The following is a 23,096-nucleotide window of genomic DNA, read 5'->3' as shown; positions in this document are numbered from 1 at the left end:
ACTCTCCAAACATCGGTCTGTATGTGGAATGTCTGTCTCCTGGGAGCCCTCCTTATAACACCATCTATATGGCCTGGGTGTAATATTGTGCCCCCCTGCATCACATTAGTGTGTGCCCTGCTGCCACCACACAACTCTCTCTAGCAGCCCAGGTACGCCGGGTTTTCTGTGGCGCATCACATCACTCTTGCCGGTTATTACCATAAGCCGACCGGAAGTCGCGAGATATCGCAGCTCCCCGCCCGAGTCTCGGCCACACGACCGCCGCAGCCGCTCACTGCACGCATGACGTCACGCCCAGTGCGCCGCCCCTATCCCCAGTTCCCCTGAGTGTCTCTCCTAAGTACCGCGAGACCTGTCCTCACTCTCGCGATGCTGGAGCCGCCGCCGGAAACAAGCAGCCTGAGCGATGCTGAGTCGTCAACAACATCAATAATAACAAGGGGATCTTCCAGAGTGGCGGCCGCAGCGTGTCCGGGTATGACGGGTGACGGCTGAGGGTGGGATCCAGGGCCGCCGCAGAGCCGGGGTGGGAAGCCCCTTTGTTGTGGTGTACATGTAGATGAGGCAGCAGCTGACAACTCCACCCAGGCCCCTCAGTCAGATGCTTCTCATTAATCCGCCCTCCGCTAGAAACGTAGTGCTGCAATCATGGCTGACCCCTGGGGGTCGTCACATACCCGGGGTAACCGGTGTCACTGCACTGTCGCAGCACAGAAGCACGTCCACCGTGTGTCTGTGTGTACAGTGTGTATGGAGCTATAGAATGTGTGTATAATATATATAGTGTGTATGGAGCTATAGAATGTGTGTATACAGTATATATAGTGTGTATAATGTGTGTATACAGTATATATAGTGTGTGTAATGTGTGTATACAGTATATATAGTGTGTGTAATGTGTGTATACAGTATATATAGTGTGTGATTATATATAATGTGTGTGTATGGAGATATAGAATGTGTGTACATTATATATAATGTGTGTATACAGTATATATAGTGTGTATGGAGCTATAGAATGTGTGTATACAGTATATATAGTGTGTATGGAGCTATAGAATGTGTGTATACAGTATATATAGTGTGTATAATGTGTGTATACAGTATATATAGTGTGTATGGAGCTATAGAATGTGTGTATACAGTATATATAGTGTGTATAATGTGTGTATACAGTATATATAGTGTGTATGGAGCTATAGAATGTGTGTATACAGTATATATAGTGTGTATACAGTATATATAGTGTGTATACAGTATATATAGTGTGTATGGAGCTATAGAATGTGTGTATACAGTATATACAGTGTGTATGGAGCTATAGAATGTGTATAATGTAGAATGTGTGTGTATACAGTATATATACTGTGTGTTTATATATAATGTGTGTGTATACAGTATAAATATATATAATGTGTGTATGGAGATATAGAATGTGTGTATACAGTATATATAGTGTGTGATTATATATAATGTGTGTGTATAGTGTGTATGGAGATATAGAATGTGTGTACATTATATAGAATGTGTGTATACAGTATATATAGTGTGTTTATATACAATGTGTGTATGGGAATGTACAGGGGTTGGACAAAATAATGGAAACATCAACAAAAGTTAGTTTAATATGGTGTAGGTCCACCTTTTGCGACGATTACAGCCTCAATTCTCCGAGGTATGGATTCATACAAAGTGTGAATTGTTTCCAAAGGAATTTTAGCCCATTCTTCAGTTAAAACACCCTCCAGCTCTTTGAGCGATGATGGCGGCGGAAATCGACATCTAACTTGAATCTCTAAAATCGGCCATAAATGCTCAATAATGTTGAGGTCTGGGGATTGTGGGGGCCAGATGAGATGCTCAACTTCATTAGAATGTTCCTCGTGCCATGCTTTAACAGTTCTAGCTGTATGAATTGGTGCATTATCATCCTGAAAGATGGCGTTCCCCTCCGGGAACACTGCTTGAACCATAGGATGCACTTGGTCGCCCAAAATGCCTAAATAATCGCGGCTGTTAATTCTTCCATGAAGGGATATCGTTGGCCCAGCGGATCTCCACGAAATAGCACCCCAGATCATCACAGAACCTCAGCCATGTTTTACGGTTGGGAGAAGGCAGTCTGGATGGAATGCTTCTTTCGGCTGTCTCCAGACGTACACTCAGCCGGAGGTTGGAAATAAGGTAAACGATGATTCGTCTGAGAATATCACATGTTTCCACTGCTCGAGGGACCAATTCTGGAGGTTTCTACACCACTCTAAACGCTTGGAAACATTTGTCATTGAGAGCAGCGGTTTTCTAATTGCAGCTCTTCCGTGGAATCCAGAGTTGTGCAGCTCCCGACGAACAGTTTTCGTGGAAACTGGGTTCTGTAGGTGTTCATTGAGCTCAGCAGTGATTTTCGGAGCCGTGGTCTTGCGATCCTCTCTCACAATCTCTTTAGAGTCCGACTGTTTCTCTGTCAACTTCGACTTTCAGCCGGACCTGTGCTTTGCTGCGGACGTTTTTCCTTCTCTTTCAAACGCAGTCATTACTTTGGAGAACAGTATCTCTTGACACGCCAAGCATTCGGGCACTTTCTGTTACACTAGCGCCTGCCATACGAGCACCAACAATTTGGCCTCTTTGAAAATCCGAGAGGTCTGCCATTGGTATCAGGTTTTCATCAATGTTCTTAGAATTCTGCAAAACAAACAGTTAATTTACATCCACATATCACATAACACAAATCATCAACTACAAAACATTACCATATGTCACGGTTTGCATGTTTATAACATGTTCGAAGATTATGATGCCAAAACATTAGGTGTTTCCATTATTTTGTCCAACCCCTGTATGTGTGTATGTATACAGTATATATGTGTGCATGTATACAGTGTAAATATAGTGTGTATGGAGAGATATAATGTGTGTTTACAGTATATAGTGTGTGTACTGTATGTACAGTACAGACCAAAAGTTTGGACACACCTTCTCATTCAAAGAGTTTTCTTTATTTTCATGACTAGGAAAATTGTAAATTCACTCTGAAGGCATCACAACTATGAATTAACACTTGGAATTATATAATTAACAAGTGTGAAACAACTGAAAATACTGTGTGTCTTATATTCTAGGTTCTTCAAAGTAGCCACCTTTTGCTTTGATTACTGCTTTGCACACTCTTGGCATTCTCTTGATGAGCTTCAAGAAGTAGTCACCAGAAATGGTTTTTACTTCACAGGTGTGCCCTGTCAGGTTTAATAAGTTGGGTTTCTTGCCTTATAAATGGGTTTGGGACAATTAGTTGTGTTGTGCAGTAGTCTGGTGGATACACAGCTAATAGGCCTACTGAATAGACTGTTAGAATTAGTATTATGGCAAGAAAAAAGCAGCTAAGTAAAGAAAAACGAGTGGCCATCATTACTTTAAGAAATGAAGGTCAGTCAGACCGAAAAATTGTGAAAACTTTGAAAGTGTCCCCAAGTGCAGTGGCAAAAACCATCAAGCGCTACAAAGAAACTGGCTCACATGAGGACCGTCCCAGGAAAGGAAGACCAAGAGTCACCTCTGCTGCGGAGTATAAGTTCATCTGAGTCACCAGCCTCAAAAATCACAGGTTAACAGCAGCTCAGATTAGAGACCAGGTCAATGCCACACAGAGTTCTAGACACATCTCTCCCAACAACTGTTAAGAGGAGACATTGTGCAGCAGGCCTTCATGGTAAAATAGCTGCTAGGAAACCACTGCTAAGGACAGGCAACAAGCAGAAGAGACTTGTTTGGTCTAAAGAACACAAGGAATGGGCATTAGACCAGTGGAAATCTGTGCTTTGGTCTGATGAGTCCAAATTTGAGATCTTTGGTTCCAACAGCCGTGTCTTTGTGCGACGGAGAAAACGTTAACGGCTGGACTCTACATGCCTGGTTCCCACCATGAAGCATGGAGGAGGAGGTGTGATGGCGTGGGGGTGCTTTGCTGGTGACACTGTTGGGGATTCATTCAAAATTGAAGGCAGGCTGAACCAGCATGGCTACCACAGCATTTTGCAGCGGCATGCTATTCCATCCGGTTTGCGTTTAGTTGGACCATCATTTATTTTTCAACAGGACAATGACCCCAAACACACCTCCAGGCTGTGTAAGGGCTATTTGACCAAGACGGAGAGTGATGTGGTGCTACACCAGATGACCTGGCCTCCACAGTCACCAGACCTGAACCCAATCGAGATGGTTTGGGGTGAGCTGGACCGCATAGTGAAGGCAAAAGGGCCAACAAGTGCTAAGCATCTCTGGGAACTCCTTCAAGACTGTTGGAAGACCATTTCCGGTGACTACCTCTTGAAGCTTATCAAGAGAATGCCAAGAGTGTGCAAAACAGTAATCAAAGCAAAAGGTGGCTACTTTGAAGAACCTAGAATATAAGACATATTTTCAGTTGTTTCACACTTTTTGTTAATTATATAATTCCACATGTGTTAATTCATAGTTTTGTTGCCTCCAGAGTGAATTACAATTTTCATAGTGATGAATATAAAGAAAATTCTTTGAATGAGAAGGTGTGTCCAAACTTTTGGTCTGTACTGTATATATAATGTGTGTATGAGGATGTATGTGTGTATGTATACAGTATATATAGTGTGTATGTATAAAGTGTATATATAATGTGTGTATGGAGAGATATAGTGTGTGTATGTGTACAGTATATATGTGTGTATATATACAGTATATATGTGTATGTATACAGTATAGTGTGTGTATAATGTGTGAATGTATACAGTATTTGTGTATACAGTATGTAGGTATTATAAACACACATAATGTGTGTACATATGTGTGTATAGTGTATATATGCATATATATATGTGTGTATAATGTACTGAATGTGCGTGTATGGCTATACCATGTGTGAGTATATGTATCCCTCACATGTTTGTGAATATTTTATTATATCTTTTCATGGTTTTCATGGGACAACTCTGAAGATCTCACACATTGATACACTGTACAGTAGTCAGTGTACGGCTTGTGTAAGAGTGTAAATTTGCTGTACCCTCTAAATAACTCAACACAGCCATTATCGTCTAAACTGTTGGCAACAAAAGTGAGTACTCCCCTAAGTAAAATGGCCAAATTGTGTCCAATTAGCCTTCCTTTGGAAAATGTGGCACATGGTAGTATTCCAATTTAATGACTCCATACACACTTCCAACACCACCACTGCCTTGCTGAAGAAACTGAGGATAAAGATGCTGGACTGGCCAAGCATGTGTCCAGACGTGAACCCTATTGAGCATCATCAAACAGAAGGTGGAGGAGCGCAGGGTCACTAACATCCACCAGCTCCATGATGTTGTCATGGAGGAATGGAAAGAGGATTCCATTGCCAACCTGTGAAGCTCTAGTGAAATCCATACCCAAGAAAGTTAAGGCAATTAAGGGTACTTAAACCACAGCACCACTTTTTAACGGCACTGAGGTTTAAGTGTATAGCGCCCCCCAGAGTTGGTTTATCTCCGGGGTAGCGGAGACCCCAGAGAACATGATTCGGGTTGTTTTTTCACCGACCCGGTGTTGCGATCGCCGTTATTAACGGTATAACGGCGAGCACAAAAAAAATTTGCCATTGGAGGAGAGAGAAATAGGATTCCCCAGTCCTCCGATCACTCCCCTCTTCCGGTACCTGTGGTGTCCAGGGTTTCCTGGATCGCCTGCCGAGATCTGTCGGCCAGAAACAATAGGAAATTTTTCCTATTGGTTCATTTTGATCACTGTGATAGACCCTATCACAGTGATCAAAATATAAAAAAAAGTAAATAGAACTCCCATTTATGACCCACATTTTTAGGGAAAATAAAGTAAAAAAAAAAATTTCCATTAGTGTTAAAGTTGGGCTAAAGTGAGTTGTGTTAGGGGTGTGTTGCAGTAAGGGTTGGGGTTTGGGGTGTGTTGGGGTTAGGGTTGTGGTTAGGGTTTGGATTAGGGTTAGGGGTGTGTTGGGGTTAGGGTTGTGGTTAGTGTTATGGTTAGGGCTGGGATTAGGGTTAGGAATGTGTTGGGGTTAGGGTTGGAGTTAGAATTGGGGGGTTTCCACTGTTTAGGTACTGTACATCAGGGGGTCGCCAAACGTGACATGGCGCCACCATCGTTCAAAAAGCCAAACGGTGCTCCCTCCCTTCTGAGCCCTGCCATGCACCCAAACAGTGGTTTACCCCCACATATAGGGTATCAGCATACTCAGGACAAATTGCACAACAACTTTGTGGGTCTAATCTCTCCTTTTACTCTTGAGAAAATAAAAATTTTGGGGAAAAAATATCATTTTTTATTTTCACGACTCTACGTTCTGTGAAGCACTTGGGGGTTCAAATTGCTCACCACACATGTAGATACAGTGGGGCAAAAAAGTATTTAGTCAGTCAGCAATAGTGCAAGTTCCACCACTTAAAAAGATGAGAGGCGTCTGTAATTTACATCATAGGTAGACCTCAACTATGGGAGACAAACTGAGAAAAAAAAATCCAGAAAATCACATTGTCTGTTTTTTTTTCATTTTATTTGCATATTATGGTGGAAAATAAGTATTTGGTCAGAAACAAGCAATCAAGATTTCTGGCTCTCACAGACCTGTAACTTCTTCGTTAAGAGTCTCCTCTTTCCTCCACTCATTACCTGTAGTAATGGCACCTGTTTAAACTTGTTATCAGTTTAAAAAGACACCTGTGCACACCCTCAAACAGTCTGACTCCAAACTCCACTATGGTGAAGACCAAAGAGCTGTCAAAGGACACCAGAAACAAAATTGTAGCCCTGCACCAGGCTGGGAAGACTGAATCTGCAATAGCCAACCAGCTTGGAGTGAAGAAATCAACTGTGGGAGCAATAATTAGAAAATGGAAGACATACAAGACCACTGATAATCTCCCTCGATCTGGTGCTCCACGCAAAATCCCACCCCGTGGGGTCAGAATGATCACAAGAACGGTGAGCAAAAATCCCAGAACCACGTGGGGGGACCTAGTGAATGAACTGCAGAGAGCTGGGACCCAAGTAACAAGGCCTACCATAAGTAACACACTACGCCACCATGGACTCAGATCCTGCAGTGCCAGACATGTCCCACTGCTTAAGCCTGTACATGTCCGGGCCCATCTGAAGTTTGCTAGAGAGCATTTGGATGATCCAGAGGAGTTTTGGGAGAATGTCCTATGGTCTGATGAAACCAAACTGGAACTGTTTGGTAGAAACACAACTTGTCGTGTTTGGAGGAAAAAGAATACTGAGTTGCATCCATCAAACACCATACCTACTGTAAAGCATGGTGGTGGAAACATCATGCTTTGGGGCTGTTTCTCTGCAAAGGGGCCAGGACGACTGATCCGGGTACATGAAAGAATGAATGGGGCCATGTATCATGAGATTTTGAGTGCAAACCTCCTTCCATCAGCAAGGGCATCGAAGATGAAACGTGGCTGGGTCTTTCTACATGACAATGATCCAAAGCACACCGCCAGGGCAACGAAGGAGTGGCTTCGTAAGAAGCATTTCAAGGTCCTGGAGTGGCCTAGCCAGTCTCCAGATCTCAACCCTATAGAAAACCTTTGGAGGGAGTTGAAAGTCCGTGTTGCCAAGCGAAAAGCCAAAAACATCACTGCTCTAGAGGAGATCTGCATGGAGGAATGGGCCAACATACCAACAACAGTGTGTGGCAACCTTGTGAAGACTTACAGAAAACGTTTGACCTCTGTCATTGCCAACAAAGGATATATCACAAAGTATTGAGATTAAATTTTGTTTCTGACCAAATACTTATTTTCCACCATAATATGCAAATAAAATGAAAAAAAAACAGACAATGTGATTTTCTGGATTTTTTTTTCTCAGTTTGTCTCCCATAGTTGAGGTCTACCTATGATGTAAATTACAGACGCCTCTCATCTTTTTAAGTGGTGGAACTTGCACTATTGCTGACTGACTAAATACTTTTTTGCCCCACTGTAAGTTCCTTTGAGGGTCTAGTTTCCAAAATGGTGTCGCTGGTGTTTTTTTTTTCACTGTTTAGGCACATCAGGGGCTCTCCAAACACGACATGACGTCTGATCTCAATTCCAGCCAATTCTGCGTTGAAAAAGTCAAACGGCGCTCCGTCTCTTCCGAGCTCTGCCGTGCGCCCAAACAGTGGTTTGCCCCCACATATGAGCTATCATCGTATTCTAGGTCTAGGAAGACGCGTCGCTTGTCCGGTTACCCAGGACTGCCTTATGCGACTTATGTGACTTCAAATTTGATGTGGTCCCTAAAAATAAATGGTTTTGTAAATTTTGTTGTAAAAATGAGAAATCCCTTATAACTTCTTATAAAAAAAAAAAATTTTGTTTACAAAATTGTGCTTATGTAAAGTAGACAAGTGGGAAATGTTATTTATTACCCTATATACTCGAGTATAATCCGAGGCCCCTAATTTTGCCACAAAAAACTGGGAAAAGTTATTGACGCAAGTATAAGACGAGGGTGGGAAATGTAACAGCTACTGGTAAATTTAAAAAATAGATACCAATAAGAGTAAAATTAATTGAGACATCAGTAGGTTAAATGTTTTTGAATATCCATATTGAATCAGAAGCCCTATATAATGTTCCATACAGTTCATGATGGACAAAATATGCCCCATTAATGTTGCAGAAAGGTTAATTGTGGCCCCATAACATGCTCCATAATACAATATGCCCCATATAATGCTGCACAAAGGTTAATTGTGGCCCTATAACATGCTCCATAATACAATATGCCCCATGTAATGCTGCACAAAGGTTAATTGTGGCCCTATAACATGCTCCATAATACAATATGCCCATATAATGTTGCACAAAGGATAATGTTGGCCCCATAAGATGCTCCATAGAAAATATGCCCCATATAATGCTACACAAAGGTTAATAGTGGTCCCATAACGTGCTCCATAATACAATATGCCCCATATAATAATAATGCTGCTACGATTAGAAAAAAAAATTACATATTCACTTCTCATTGCTGGGGGCCAGGTGCCGGTGTCCTGAGCAGGTGGGGACACCGGTGCGTTATGGGGGTCAGGTGCTGATGTCGCCGCTTGCTCAGGCCCCCGCTCGCCGCTCTGTCTTCCGGGTCCTCTGTCAGTGACTGTTCAGGCAGAGGGCGCGCACTAACCACGTCATCACTCCCTCTGACCTGAACGTCACAGCCAGAGGACCCGGAAGACAGAGCGGCGCACGGCGGTGGAACGCGGACAGGTGAATATCGCCAGTGCCGGGGGCCTGAGCAAGCGGCAACATCGGCACCTGATCCCCGAAGCGCGTCGGTGTCCCCGCCTGCTCAGGACACCGGCACCTGGCCCCCAGGGACGAGAGGTGAGTATGTCATTTTTTTTTTTCTTTTTTTAATCACAGGGACCGTGACTCGTGTATGAGCCGAGGGGGTCTTTTGTACGCGCGGTGATTCCAGATATGTTTATTGAACACATCCAGAATCACCACATCGTATCCATAGACTGGGTTTTTTATCTTGCGGAGACTGAGTGTCTCTGCAAGATAAATAGACATGCTGCGGTCTAGGAAGACGCGTCGCTTGTCCGGTTACCCAGGACTGCCTTATGCGACCCTGCACGCATAGTGGAGACGGGATTTCATAAAATTCCAAACACTATGCTGTAACATCTGGACACTGCGGATTGGACGCTGCGGCTGTGCACAGCGTCCAATCCGCAGCAAACACTAAAATATTACGCCCCGTGGAGACATACCTTTATACAAGCTGTATACTAACTACTTTACGTTGTATCAAAGTGTCATAGCTTTAATGTTGTCTCATGAAATGGTGTAATAAAATGTGTGTTTATGCAGATCTATGTATTTAATATATATAATTTGTGTATGGACAGGGCTGTGGAGTCGGTATAAAATGGACAGACAACGGCTCCTAAAATATATAGTACATTGGGTGCAGTAGTTCAATGCAGGATGTGCTGTAAATGTTTTCATAAGAATTTGGGAAAGTTTTGAAATGTCCTATAAATGTCTGTTCTGTTCCTGATCTAAGGATCTCGGCTTTCAGTTGAGATGAATTGAATCTGTGCTGCACTTGATGTACATGCTCAGTAGTGTCAGATTTGTGGCGTCAGGTAAATTCAGGAGTCAGAGGTTTGACTTACCGACTCCACAACCTTGTGAATGAATAAATATATATGTCTGCATATTTTTGTGTGTATATAATATGTGTATATATGTATAATGTGTGTGTATGTTTGTATATAATGTGTACATGGAGAGACATATACTCTGCTCAAAAAAGGGAACTCAAAAATAACACATCCTAGACATCACTGAATGAAATATTCTGGTTGCAAATCTTTATTCATTACATAGTGGAATGCGTTGAGAACAATAAAACATAAAAGTGATCAATGTAAATCAAAATTAATATCCCATGGAGGTCTGGATTTGGAATGATACTTAAAATCAAAGTGGAAAATCAAACTGCAGTCTGATCCAACTTCAGTGGAAATACCTCAAGACAAGGAAATGATGCTCAGTAGTGAGTGTTCCCTCCACGTGTCTCTATGACTTGCAGATTCAGGTGGGGGCCGTGTACTCTGAAGTGATAGACTGTTACGTGCTAGAGCGTCTGCTCTCACCTGTGATACTGGGACTTCTTTGGCTCGCTCTGCACAATCCTGTGATTGGCATTCTCAGGAGGTAGCAAAATGGAGTGGGTATTGTCAAGGACGCTGCTTGGGTACTCGAGTTGCTAGGGTGGGTACCCAGTCCGTGCCGAGTTACCTGTTAGATTTTGGGGACTTGTTCTCGGAGCAGTGGTGCCAAGAATTCCTCCCCATCGTCCTTTTGATTGCGCCATAACTCTCATCCCTTGTGTCAAGCCGCCTAAAAGCAGACTCTGTAATATCTGGTTCAGAGAGGCAGGCAATGAAGGACTACATTGCGGAAAGCCTGGCTAGAGGTCATATCAGACCATCCTCATACCCCTGTTGCCACTCCCTCTCTTTCCCGACCTCTTTAATCAGATTTTAGGGGCAATGTCGCTCTCAAAAATGGATCTCAGGGGAGTATATAACCTCATTTGCATTAAAGCTGGGGATGAGTGGAATTCTGCGTTAAATACGCCTGAGGGACACTATGAGACTCTGGTGATACCTTTTGAGTTGACGAATGCATCCAATGTCTTTCAACACTTTATAAATTACGTCTTTAGTCACCTGGTAGGCAGGGTCGTGGTTATCTATCTCTGGATGATATATTCATTTGTTCACTTGACCTTGAGTCACCTCAGGTACATGCCGGGCAGGTCTTGCATACACGCAGAGACAATAAGTTATATGTCAAATCCGAGAAGTGTATGTTCTTGGTTGAGGGGATTCCTTTCCTAGGATATGTGCTATCGTTCACTTGTTTTTGCAATGATCCAGTGAAAGTCCAGGCAGTATTGGATTGGGATCGTCCAGAGGATTTTAAGGAGTTACAAATGTTTTTAGGTTTCAACAACTACTGCTGTTAAGTTCATAAAAAAAACTTTTCGGTAGTAGTCAACAGGGCTGTGGAGTCAGAGTCGTGGAGTCGGAGTTAGTTTTGGTTGGAGTCAGAGTCGGTAGAAATGTACCGACTCCAGCTTTAAAAAAAAAAATGTATTAATATTTCATAATTGAACTTTCACATGAATTTTATAAATGTTACTCAAATATATATGTTCTATCAAACTATGAACAACAGTGATAAGCAGTTCTGCTGGAGATAGAGACATTTCTTACTTCTTGTGTGTCACTGTTCTCCACTGCCCTTATCTAATCTTATACTTGGTTAACCTCCTGCTGCCCCAACCCCCCTACTTACAATGTATGAAACTGAAAGTGAAAATGTGTTGCAAATTCTTAGTAGTAAAGCTCCTCCTCTAGACTAGATCATACTAGGTGTGCATCTTCCAAGCATCTCACAGCTGCCTGCTACTCAGAAGAGGAAGACTGTAAGAAGTATTATCCTTTCAACAAACTTTGCATCAGTTAACTGTGAGTACATGAGGAATAATAACAGTATTACTGACCACTATATCAGTTGTACGACCTGGCAATAATTTTGTACAATTGTTTTTAGGAAAAACAATTGTCATTTGGATTGTGAATGCAGAATTAGAAACCTTAGAATGTCAAAGAAGCATCACATTAAATCAGCTGTATTTGAACATTTCACCATCACTCAAGATAGAAAACATTATGTCTGTCAGTGTATGACAAATGATCCAGACGAAAACAAATGCTGTGAAGCCAAGATGAGTGCATATTCAGGCAAAGATAAAAATGCTCCTACCAGAGCTTCTAATCTAAAGAGACATTTACAGCGCTTTCATCCAGAAGTACTGAAAGCAGTGGATGAGAAAGACTGCATCCAAACCAATGAACCAGTGCCCAGCTCTTCCAGCCAAACAAAGGAGCAGAGAACTTTGCAGCCATCAGTTGCAAGATATTTTGTCAGTGACAAAGTTACTGTGACAATGACAGTAGATACATTTAAAAAACAGATCATAGAGCTTGTTGTAAAGGATAGTGTGCCTATTTCATTATTTTCACGACCAGCTTTTATGTGTCTGAATGGGGAAATGGCCCGCAAGCTTGGTGTTTCTCTGGAGAGAGAGAGAGAGTATTAGAAAATTAGTAATCGAAGAAGCTTTTAAACAAAAGGAAGAACTTAAAAAAACTCTCAAGGGACGCTTTCTGTTTCTTAAAATGGATGCCTGCACACGTCACAGAGTGAACTATTTTGCCATCAATGTCCGATTTGTTTGTGACAAAAATGAAATAGTTACCAAGACATTGGCAGTAAAAGACACCAAAGCTCATCACACCAGTGAGTTTCTCCAGGTCTTGGTGGAAAAGGTTCTGCAAGACTGTGAACTTAAAAAAGAGCAAGTTCTTTCTGTCGTAACCAGGGCTGTGGAGTCGGAGTCGTGGAGTCGGAGTCGGTGCTCATTTTGGTGGAGTCGGAGTTGGAGTCAGTATAAAATGGACCGACTCCGACTCCTAAAATATATAATTAATTGGTGCAGTAGTTCAATGCAGAATGTGCTGAATATTTTTTCATAGGAATTTGGGAAAGTTATGAAATGTCCTATAAATGGCTGTTCTATTCCTGATCTAAGGCTACATTCACACACAGCGTTTTTCCTGCGTTTTTTGAGGATACGTTTTTCAGTTGCAAAAGCAGATCAGCTTTTTAAAAAACCGCATCACCTGAAAGGTTTTTGAGCTCATAGATAATGTTTTCAATTGCAAAAGCAGATTAGAAATCTGCTCTATCTACTGTATATATCCATTTATCCATATCTGTCTATCCATATCATATCTGTACCAAAAAGAATGAAAGCTGGGTAGCACACAGACTAAAACTCCTTTTTTTTTAGCACCAGTCAGGTACACCTCATAGCTGCCCAAAAGGATGCCCAGGACAGGCATTGCTCGTCTTCAGTAACACATCAACATCAATTGATAGTTGGAATAAATAGACTACATTCACATGTTAAGGTGCAGGCTTTTTATTTCAAGTGTAGGGGTGTGCAGTATGAGGTTCTGCAGCAGCTGAGGTGTGCAGTATGAAATTCTGCAGAGCAGTATGAAGTTCTGCCCCCCCCCCCCAGGTTTGATCCTGGCTACGCCCATAGTGTGACTGTAGCCTGAGGATCTAGGCTTTATCTTAGCCGAGATAAGTCATAGTGTGTGTGTGTGTGTGTGTGTGTGTGTGTGTGTGTGTGTATGTATGTATATACACACACACACACACACACACAGTATATATACTGTATAATATATATATATATATATATATATATTTGTAAAAGAAGGAAAAAGATGCGGCACACACCCTGGTTTGCAGTGCAGTGTTTCTTTATTCAACCATTAAAGGTCACACAATAAAGGACGGGCAGATAACATGAGGCATGCAGGGAAAAAGACGGACGACAGCCGTTTCGCGTACACAGACGCTTCAACATTTCCAGGCTGTCGTCCGTCTTTTTTCCCCGCATGCCTCATGTTATCTGCCCGTCCTTTATTGTGTGACCTTTAATGGTTGAATAAAGAAACACTGCACTGCAAATCTGTCAATAGATTCCAAATAGATAAATAGATATTATGTTCTATCTAAATATCTTGATTATTGTATCATAGAAATGATTAAATGTCTGATGTTCACATTGTACTACAATAAATTTTTCACTTAAATATAAGCAATATATGTGGGAGTCGGAGTCGGTGTAAGGGAAATTGAGGAGTCGGAGTCGCAGGTTTGGCTTACCGACTCCACAGCCCTGGTCGTAACTGACAATGCTTCAAATATGATAAGTACTATTAAGCTAATGAATGAGAGTAATGATGGTGACCAGCAGCTAGAAGAACATTCTGGGTCCACAGACACAGAAATGTTTGAAATAGAGGAACACAGTATTGTAACTGAGGAGAAAACTGAAGTTGCTTCAGATGAACAGCAACATGATAGTTTAGATGATCTTGTTGAAACTGTCAATATGTTCTTTCATTCATCACATGCGCTGTGTTGTGCATACGCTACAGCTGGCTATAAGAGACAGTCTGCAAGAAGGACATGCTGCTGCACTGATTGGCAAGGTGAGAAAATTGGCTACTGTTGCCAGAACCCCTAAAGTTGACTCAATTTTGAAGAGACGTGCTGGAAAAGGGGCAATTATTGATCAAGCCACACGATGGGGCAGTACTTATTTAATGATTCAGCGCTTGGTTGAACTGAAAACCTTTCTTGTAGACATGGCTAACCCTCAACTGACGCTAAATGAAAGTCAGTGGAATCAGGTGACTGAGCTGGAAAAATTGCTAGAGCACCCATTTACAGTGACTAAAAAATTACAAGCAGAGGACTTAACTCCAGGTATTTTCTTAAAGGAGTGGAAGAACCTGATGTTTCGCCTGTCCCAAAGAGGAGGGTTAATTGCAAGTGGCATTGCTACATCAATGAAATGGAGAGAGGAGCTACTATTACAAAATAACATTCTTTTGGCAGCTGTTTATGTAGACCCAATGCATCGGATTCTTCTAGATGATCAACAGCTAAGTAAAGGAAAAGAAGCTCTGTTTGAAATAGCAGTAAGGATGAAAGGGTTGCAGAACAGTCAGGAGGAACAAGAAGAATTTGGTCGTCCTGCCACATCTTCACTCTCATCATCAACTGATGAAGAATTTAATTTAAAAAAATATTTGGATCACAAGGACCGTGTAAAGCGTTCCCGCATAGAAGAAGAGTCATCCCCATCAAGGAACACAGCCAGTACATTTCAGCAGAATTTTTCATGTGCACTAAAAGAAATTGAGAAATTTGACCGTTCATCAAAAATAACAGTGCAACAAGCGATTCCTCTGTATCCTGACATTGTCAGAGATGTTGCCCGAGTGGTTACTGCTTTGCCACCAACACAAGTTAGTGTAGAGAGGTTGTTCTCTGCTCTCAAAATAATTAGATCAGATTTGAGGGCATCCATGAAGGAGGATCTGACAGAGGCAATACTTTTTCTGAGGACAAATTTATAGATTTCTTCTTATTAACTGCATAAAAGTGTTTATTGCATATTTACTTACAGTTTAGAAAAGTTTATAAAAGTTATTTGCTATATTCTAATTGTATTCTAATAAATATAGTTTTTGCTCTAAGTGGTCTGATTACTTATATGATGGTGAGAAACTGAATAAGCACGATGTTTAATATTTTACAACAGTAAATTTGTTGTTATGAATTGGCCATTTATGAAGGAGTCGGAGCCTGATAAAATCCAGGAGTCGGAGTCGCAACTGTGGCTTACCGACTCCACAGCCCTGGTAGTCAAACCTCTTATGGATACGACCAGGAAGGGGACAGACTTCTCCAAGCGGTCCTGTCCTGCCGGGGAGGCATTTGATATGTGAAGAGGTGTTTTTCATCTGCACCTATCCTTATTCAGCCTCACGTCTCTGAGCCTTTTATCGTTGAGGTCGATGTGTCTATGGTGGGAGTAGGGTCTGTATTGTCGCAGGGTGCGTCTCCTGGTGAATGGCAACCAAGTGCTTATTTTTCGAAGAAACTGTCACTTACTGAGAAAAATTATGACATTGGTAACAGGGAACTCTTTGCGATCAAATGGGCGTTTGAAGAGTGGCATCATTTTTGGAGGGAGAGGTTCATCAGGTTATGATAATCATGGATCACAAGAATCTGGTATATTTGGAATCGGCGAAACGTCTTGCGCCTTGATAAGTAAGGTGGGCATTGTTCTATACCAGGTTTAACTTTATACCAGGTATATCCACAGGTCTTGAATGGGATTTAGATCCAGACTCATTGGTGGCTACTTCAGAACTCTCCAGCGCTTTGTTTCCATCGATTTCTGGGTTATTCTTGAAGGTTGTTTGGAGTCATTGTCCTGCTGGAAGACGCATGACCTAAGATTCAATCCCAGCTTTCTGACACTGGGCACTACATTGCGACTCAAAATCCTTTTGGTAAGCTTCAATATCATTGTAGTGTTAAACCCATTAATGGGAACCTAACAACTGTTACATGGATCGGGCACTTGTACCATGTACAGGCTGTAAGATCACAGCCATGCATTTTTGGCTCTGAAACGCTGAAGAGTTTCAGAGCAAAACATGGTTTAAGAGCTGTGGACTGAGTGGCTTCCGACTGCCAATCACTGTCAGGTCTCACCCTACGAGCACTTGCAGGGAGGGACCTGTCGCTCCAGGGGATTGGGCAGGGAGAAGTCGCCAGGGACAGTCCTGACTAACTCATTTTGCTTACGGCTCAGTCCCCAGTAGTTGTTAAATTATGTTTTTCTTTGAAATGCAGCAGAGTTTCAGAGTTGCAAGTATATGACTGAGGTCATGCAGAAAATGTCTGATGCATGCTGTTCGTGGATTGGGCACATGATTCAGCTCTCAGGTTCCCATTAAACTAGTCATGATGTTTACTCGCAGTCACTGTCCTCCAAGTGAAAGTGCCCAGTTATCAAGTACACGAATGACAGAGAGCAAAATCCAGTAGCCTGGGCCAATTTTCTAGCTATATTGTAGGCTTTATTTTAGTGACTGCATTTTGTGCAGCCCTGGCTATGGATAATATACCGTATTTAATATTATGATTCTCTCCGATATCAGTCACTGTCAAAGCTTAGACACATTAGGGACAATATGTTGGGTTGCCGCTTACCATAAATGCTGTAAGATCCACATAAGTATGTATTGTGAGTAGAATTGGTATGAATAATTTGCACATCCCAGTCCTTCGCCACCGTATTGGTCGGTCAGTAACTGCTGGATGGCTGCAGGAGAGAAGCATCTGTGGCTCGTCTTTATGTTAACAGATCTGGCACAGTGTCACTTGTGGGTCGCGCTGCAACAGTGACGTTGTGCCCAGCCGGCTAATCAAAAGACGTGCCACGGATGCCATCCGGTAACAGGCGGTTCTCCCGCTCCCGTCCACTGGCCACTGAGCACTATAACGGCTGGTAGACTGGGAAGTGGAAATTGAATCGCACCAATTCAACGAAAGTGAGACTAAGGCCTGTTTCACACTTCAGTTTTTTGACGTCAGTCAAAATCCACCATTTTGCAAAAAAACGGATCCAACTTTTTTTTGGCAGATCCGTTTTTTTTTCCATTGACTTGCATTGCGGCGGATTTTGACAGATAGTCATCCGTTGCATCTGTTTTTTGATGGATCCGTCATAATGTTGGCGTCCGCTGTCTTGAGCGGGCGGACAATGAAACGTTTTTTTGTGTGCGTTAAAACAGCAGATAGCAACTGATCCGTTGCTGTCCGCCATGCGTTATAATGGACGCCTATGGGCTGAGCATACTGAGCATGCCCGGAAGTATCTCCTTTCATGGTATTTAACCCCAAATTCCTTCCTGGCAGCAAAAAAATCTCTCTGTGACTCTCTGTTTCTCTCTCTTTTGCAAACATTACACTTTATTACACTTCTAATATTTTCATTTTCTTTCACAGTTTCTAAATGAGCACAATAAAGTGTAAAGAAGGGAGCAGAGGAACATAGAGCCGTCATCATGAAGCTGTATGTGTTTCTGGTGAACACGGGAATCACCCTTACATTTGACACCGAGCTCGCCGTTCAAACGTAAGAACCTTTGTAACAAATGATTTTTATTTGGTTGATCTTGTGTTACGTTGCTATTTTCCTCTACATTACTGTGAAAGTCAGGCGAGGAAAAATGGCTACGTGCAAGTGTGCGGTTAGGTGCAGTCTGCCGTGCATTCTCTCACCGGAGAGAATCGGGTCGATTATTCTAATCCCGCTGTGATCAGAGTTCAATCAGAGTGTGATCCGATTCTCTCAGATAGGGAGAAGATGGAGAAAATAATTACTCCATCTTCTCCATTCTGTCACTCAGTGGAAAGCAGCCCGCACTCAGATATCATCGGAGTGCAGCGAGATGGTTTCTACGGAATCATTAAATTGCATGGCCGAGTGCGATCTGAATATTGGATCAAATTCGGGCATGCAGCGAGGAAAGCATTGGACATAGAATAACATTAGCCTGTGTGTGATCCGATGTTTTGTCAGATCGCACTCAGACCGAAATTACGCTCGTAGCACCTTCCCTAAGAGTACGATGGGTGCAGGATTCCTCCTTTCTTTTCTCTTGAATTTGAAAACAGTCTCTCTAGATGCATCATTCCGCACAGAAAAGCTTTGATCTATTTTACAACTTTTTATCTCATTGCATTTTAGGCATTATGTGAATAATTGTATGTAATTGTTTCTGATTAAATGATTTTAATGGTAAATTTGCAAGTGACAGATTAATTGCAGAAATTTGTCTAAATGTGGCCTGCAGAAAGCCATGTGCTTGCCACCAAAACAACCACATTAAGAGAAGTGGATTTGGGCTGGTTTCCGTCTGTATTTTTGCCAGTGTATTCATTCTGAAAAATAATTATCGCTTTTCATAAAAAATGAAAGAAAAAGCTCTAAGAACATAACTGCTTTGGAGGTTTTTGGACATATGGATTCTTTTTTTCTGCTTTTAGTTTCCCACCCAGTTTTAATTCACCTATAATGTGATTTCTCAATGCAGTATAGGTGGATCCTGTAGTGAAAGGACGTGGCAACCTGCTGCTGTGAGCCAGATATGTGACCAGAGAGGTTGTCACTTTCCTACATTTTGTCTATACAGAGGTGACTTGGTTTCCTTAGCTTAGCAGGCTGGTAGACCTGTCCACAACAGGAGGGCCGCTGCAATGCCGATCAAGTATGTGTTGTCAGGACTTGCCTTTCCATCGATATATGAATATGGCACGAAAATGATTCAATATATCCATATAAATATTATTTGTTACATTAACCCCTTAGCGACAGAGCCAGTTTGCAGCTTAATGACCAGGCCAATTTTTACAATTCTGACCACTGTCCCTTTATGAGGTTATAACTCTGGAACGCTTTAATGGATCCTGCTGATTCTGAGATTGTTTTTTCGTGACATATTGTACTTCATGTTAATGGTAAAATTTCTTCGATAAGTCTTGTGTTTATTTATGAATAAAACAGAAATATGGCAAAAAATTTTAAAATTTTGCAATTTTAAAACTTTAAATTTTTATGCCCTTAAATCAGAGAGATGTATCACATAAATTTCTTAATAAATAACATTTCCCACATGTCTACTTTACATCAGCACAATTTTGGAAGCAAAATTTTTTTTTGTTAGGAAGTTATAAGGGTTAAAAGTTGACCAGCGATTTCTCATTTTTACAACAAAATTTACAAAGCCATTTTTTTTAGGGACCACATCATATTTAAAGTCATTTTGAGGGGTGTACATGACAGAAAATACCCAAAAGTGGCACCATTCTAAAAACTAGACCCCTCAAGGTGCTCAAAACCACATTCAAGAAGTTTATTAACCCTTTAAGTGCTTCACAGGAACGAAAGCAATGTGGATGGAATAAATTAACATTTAACTTTTTTTTGGAAAAAAATTACTTCAGAACCAATTTTTTTTATTTTCACAAGTGTTAAAAGAGAAAATCAACCACAAAATTTGTTGTACAATTTCTCCTGAATACGCCGATACCCCATATGTGGGGGTAAACCCCTTTTTCAGCACACGGCAGAGCTCGCAAGGGATGGAGCACCGTTTGACTTTTTCAACGCAGAATTGGCTGGAATTAAGATCGGATGCCATGTTGCGTTCGGAGAGCCCTTAATGTGCCTAAACAGTGGAAAACTCCAACAAGTGACCCCATTTTGGAAACTAGACCCATGAAGGAACTTATCTAGATGTGTGGTGAGCACTTTGAACCTTCAAGTGCTTCACAGAAGTTTATAACGTAGAGCCGTGAAAATAAGAAATCCATTTTTTTTTCCACAAAAATGATCTTTTCACCCCCAAATTTTTATTTTTACAAGGGTAACAGGAGAAATCATACCCCCACAGTTATTATGCGATTTGTCCTGAGTACGCTGATACCCCATATGTGGGGAGGAACCACTGTTTGGGCGCATGGGAGAGCACGGAAGGGAAGGAGTGCCATTTTGGAATGCAGACATTGATGGAATGGTCTGCGGGCATCATGTTGCGTTTGCAGAGCCCCTGATGGGCCTAAACAGTGGAAACCCCCAACAAGTGACTCCATTTTGGAAACTAGACCCATGAAGGAACTTATCTAGATGTGTGGTGAGCACTTTGAAACCCCAAGGGCTTCACAGAAGTTTATAACGTAGAGCCGTGAAAATAAGAAATCCATTTTTTTTTCCACAAAAATGATCTTTTCACCCCCAAATTTTTATTTTTACAAGGGTAACAGGAGAAATCATACCCCCACAGTTATTATGCGATTTGTCCTGAGTACGCTGATACCCCATATGTGGGGAGGAACCACTGTTTGGGCGCATGGGAGAGCTCGGAAGGGAAGGAGTGCCATTTTGGAATGCAGACATTGATGGAATGGTCTGCGGGCATCATGTTGCGTTTGCAGAGCCCCTGATGGGCCTAAACAGTGGAAACCCCCAACAAGTGACTCCATTTTGGAAACTAGACCCATGAAGGAACTTATCTAGATGTGTGGTGAGCACTTTGAACCTTCAAGTGCTTCACAGAAGTTTATAACGTAGAGCCGTGAAAATAAGAAATCCATTTTTTTTCCACAAAAATGATCTTTTCGCGCCCAAATTTTTATTTTTACAAGGGTAACAGGAGAAATCATACCCCCAAAGTTATTATGCGATTTGTCCTGAGTACGCTGATACCCCATATGTGGGGGGGAACCACTGTTTGGGCGCATGGGAGAGCTCGGAAGGGAAGGAGTGCCATTTTGGAATGCAGACTTTGATGGAATGGTCTGCAGGCATCATGTTGCGTTTGCAGAGCCCCTGATGGGCCTAAACAGTGGAAACCCCCCACAAGTGACCCCATTTTGGAAATTAGACCCCCTAAGGAACTTATCTAGATGTGTGGTGAGCACTTTGAACCCCCAAGCGTGTCACAGAAGTTTATAAACGCAGAGCCGTGAAAATAAAAAGTCTTTTTTATTTCCACAAAAGTGATTTTTTAGACCCCAATTTTTAGACCCCCAAAGTTGGTAAATAGTGGAAACCCCTCAATTCTTGCTCCAACCCTAACCCCAACACACCCCTAACCCTAATCCCAACCCTAATCCCTAATCCTAACCCTAATCCTAGTTCGCCCTAACCCTAGCCCAACCCTAACCCTTAACCCTAGCCCAACCCTAACCCTAGCCCAACCCTAACCCTTAACCCTAGCCTAACCCTAACCCTAACCCTAGCCTAACCCTAACCCTAGCCTAACCCTAACCCTAGCCTAACCCTAACCCTAGCCTAACCCTAGCCTAACCCTGACCCTAGCCTAACCCTAACCCTAGCCTAACCCTAACCCTAGCCTAACCCTAACCCTAGCCTAACCCTAACCCTTATGGAAAACTGAAAAAAAAAATATTTTTTTTATTTCATTATGTGTGCCTATATAAGGGGGTGATAAACGGGGGGGTTATGTACTATTTTTATTATTTTGATCACTATGATCGTTTATCATAGTGATCAAAATAATGAATGGAATCTGCCAGCCGGAGCCAGCAGATTCCCGGCGGGCGCACTGCGCATGCGCCCGCCATTTTCAAGATGGCGGCGCCCATCGGATGACGCCGGCGGGCGTGGGACCACCGGGAGGGGACGGAGGACAAGGGAGAGGTACCGGGAGGGGACCGGGGGGATCGGGGACCCTATTTCTCTATCCTCTGATGTGCGATCACATCAGAGGAAAGAGAAATTAAATGTAAAATCGCGGCTTTTTTTTTTTTTTTGCGGTCGCCGTTATAGGGTTAATAACGGCGATCGCAAGAGCGGGGGTCGGTAAAAACCGACCGATTCATGTTCTCTGGGGTCTCGGCTACCCCTGGCAGCCGAGACCCCGGAGAAAATCCGACACTGGGGGGCGCTATTCACTTAAATCACAGCGCCGTGAATTAACGGCGCTGTGGTTTAAGTACCCTTAATTACCGCCGTTAAAAGGCGTATCGGCGGTCGTTAAGGGGTTAAAATGAAGCAGAAATCTGTAGCAGTGCTATCCACTGAGCCCGGTGTCTCAGTGGATAGCACTGCAGCCTTGCAGCGATGGAGTCCTTGGTTCAAATCCCACCAAGGACAACATCTGCAAGGAGTTTGTATGTTCTCCCCGCGTTTGCGTGGGTTTCCTGCGGGTTCTCCGGTTTCCTCCCACATTCCAAAGACATACTGATGGGGCTCACAATCTACATTACCTATCGGGGACAGCGATAATAATGTGTGCAAACTGTAAAGCGCTGCGGAATATGTTAGCGCTATATAAAAATAAAGATTATTATTATCTTGAGGGCAGCTGTCTGTATAGTTTATTCTTGAGCTATTTGCACATGTAAATCTCTATTGTAAGGGAAGCTGTCCTCAGGTTTTTATTAGCTGCAGTAGTGACTGTATAGGTGCTTGTAGAGCTCTGATGTGCCAGTCATTAGATATCTATCATGGAAGCATTCAGTATGCACTTGTAAGAGGCCGTCCAG

General features: G+C 42.3%; 1 protein-coding gene across 5 annotated transcripts in view; it reads left to right on the top strand.

The window, feature by feature from the left end:
- The first annotated feature begins 319 nt into the window (after positions 1 to 319).
- The window catches only part of RB1CC1 (RB1 inducible coiled-coil 1), a 179,269-nt gene continuing 156,492 nt past the window's right edge, over positions 320 to 23,096 (top strand). For 3 of the 5 annotated variants that reach the window (XM_073583804.1, XM_073583801.1, XM_073583805.1), the window contains exons 1-2: positions 320 to 478; positions 18,030 to 18,159. In XM_073583804.1, coding sequence (XP_073439905.1) covers positions 18,089 to 18,159 — 71 coding nt within the window. In that variant the 5' untranslated portion in view covers positions 320 to 478; positions 18,030 to 18,088. Of the gene's footprint in view, positions 479 to 16,323; positions 16,526 to 18,029; positions 18,160 to 23,096 lie in introns of all 5 variants that reach the window. The other 2 variants (XM_073583802.1, XM_073583803.1) reach the window with 2 other exon arrangements.

The sequence above is a fragment of the Dendrobates tinctorius genome, unplaced genomic scaffold (assembly GCF_039654945.1).
Source record: "Dendrobates tinctorius isolate UK_male_01 unplaced genomic scaffold, ASM3965494v1 ptg000081l, whole genome shotgun sequence".
In the NCBI taxonomy this organism is placed as follows: Eukaryota; Metazoa; Chordata; class Amphibia; order Anura; family Dendrobatidae; genus Dendrobates; species Dendrobates tinctorius.
This window is presented reverse-complemented; position numbering and strand designations above follow the sequence as displayed.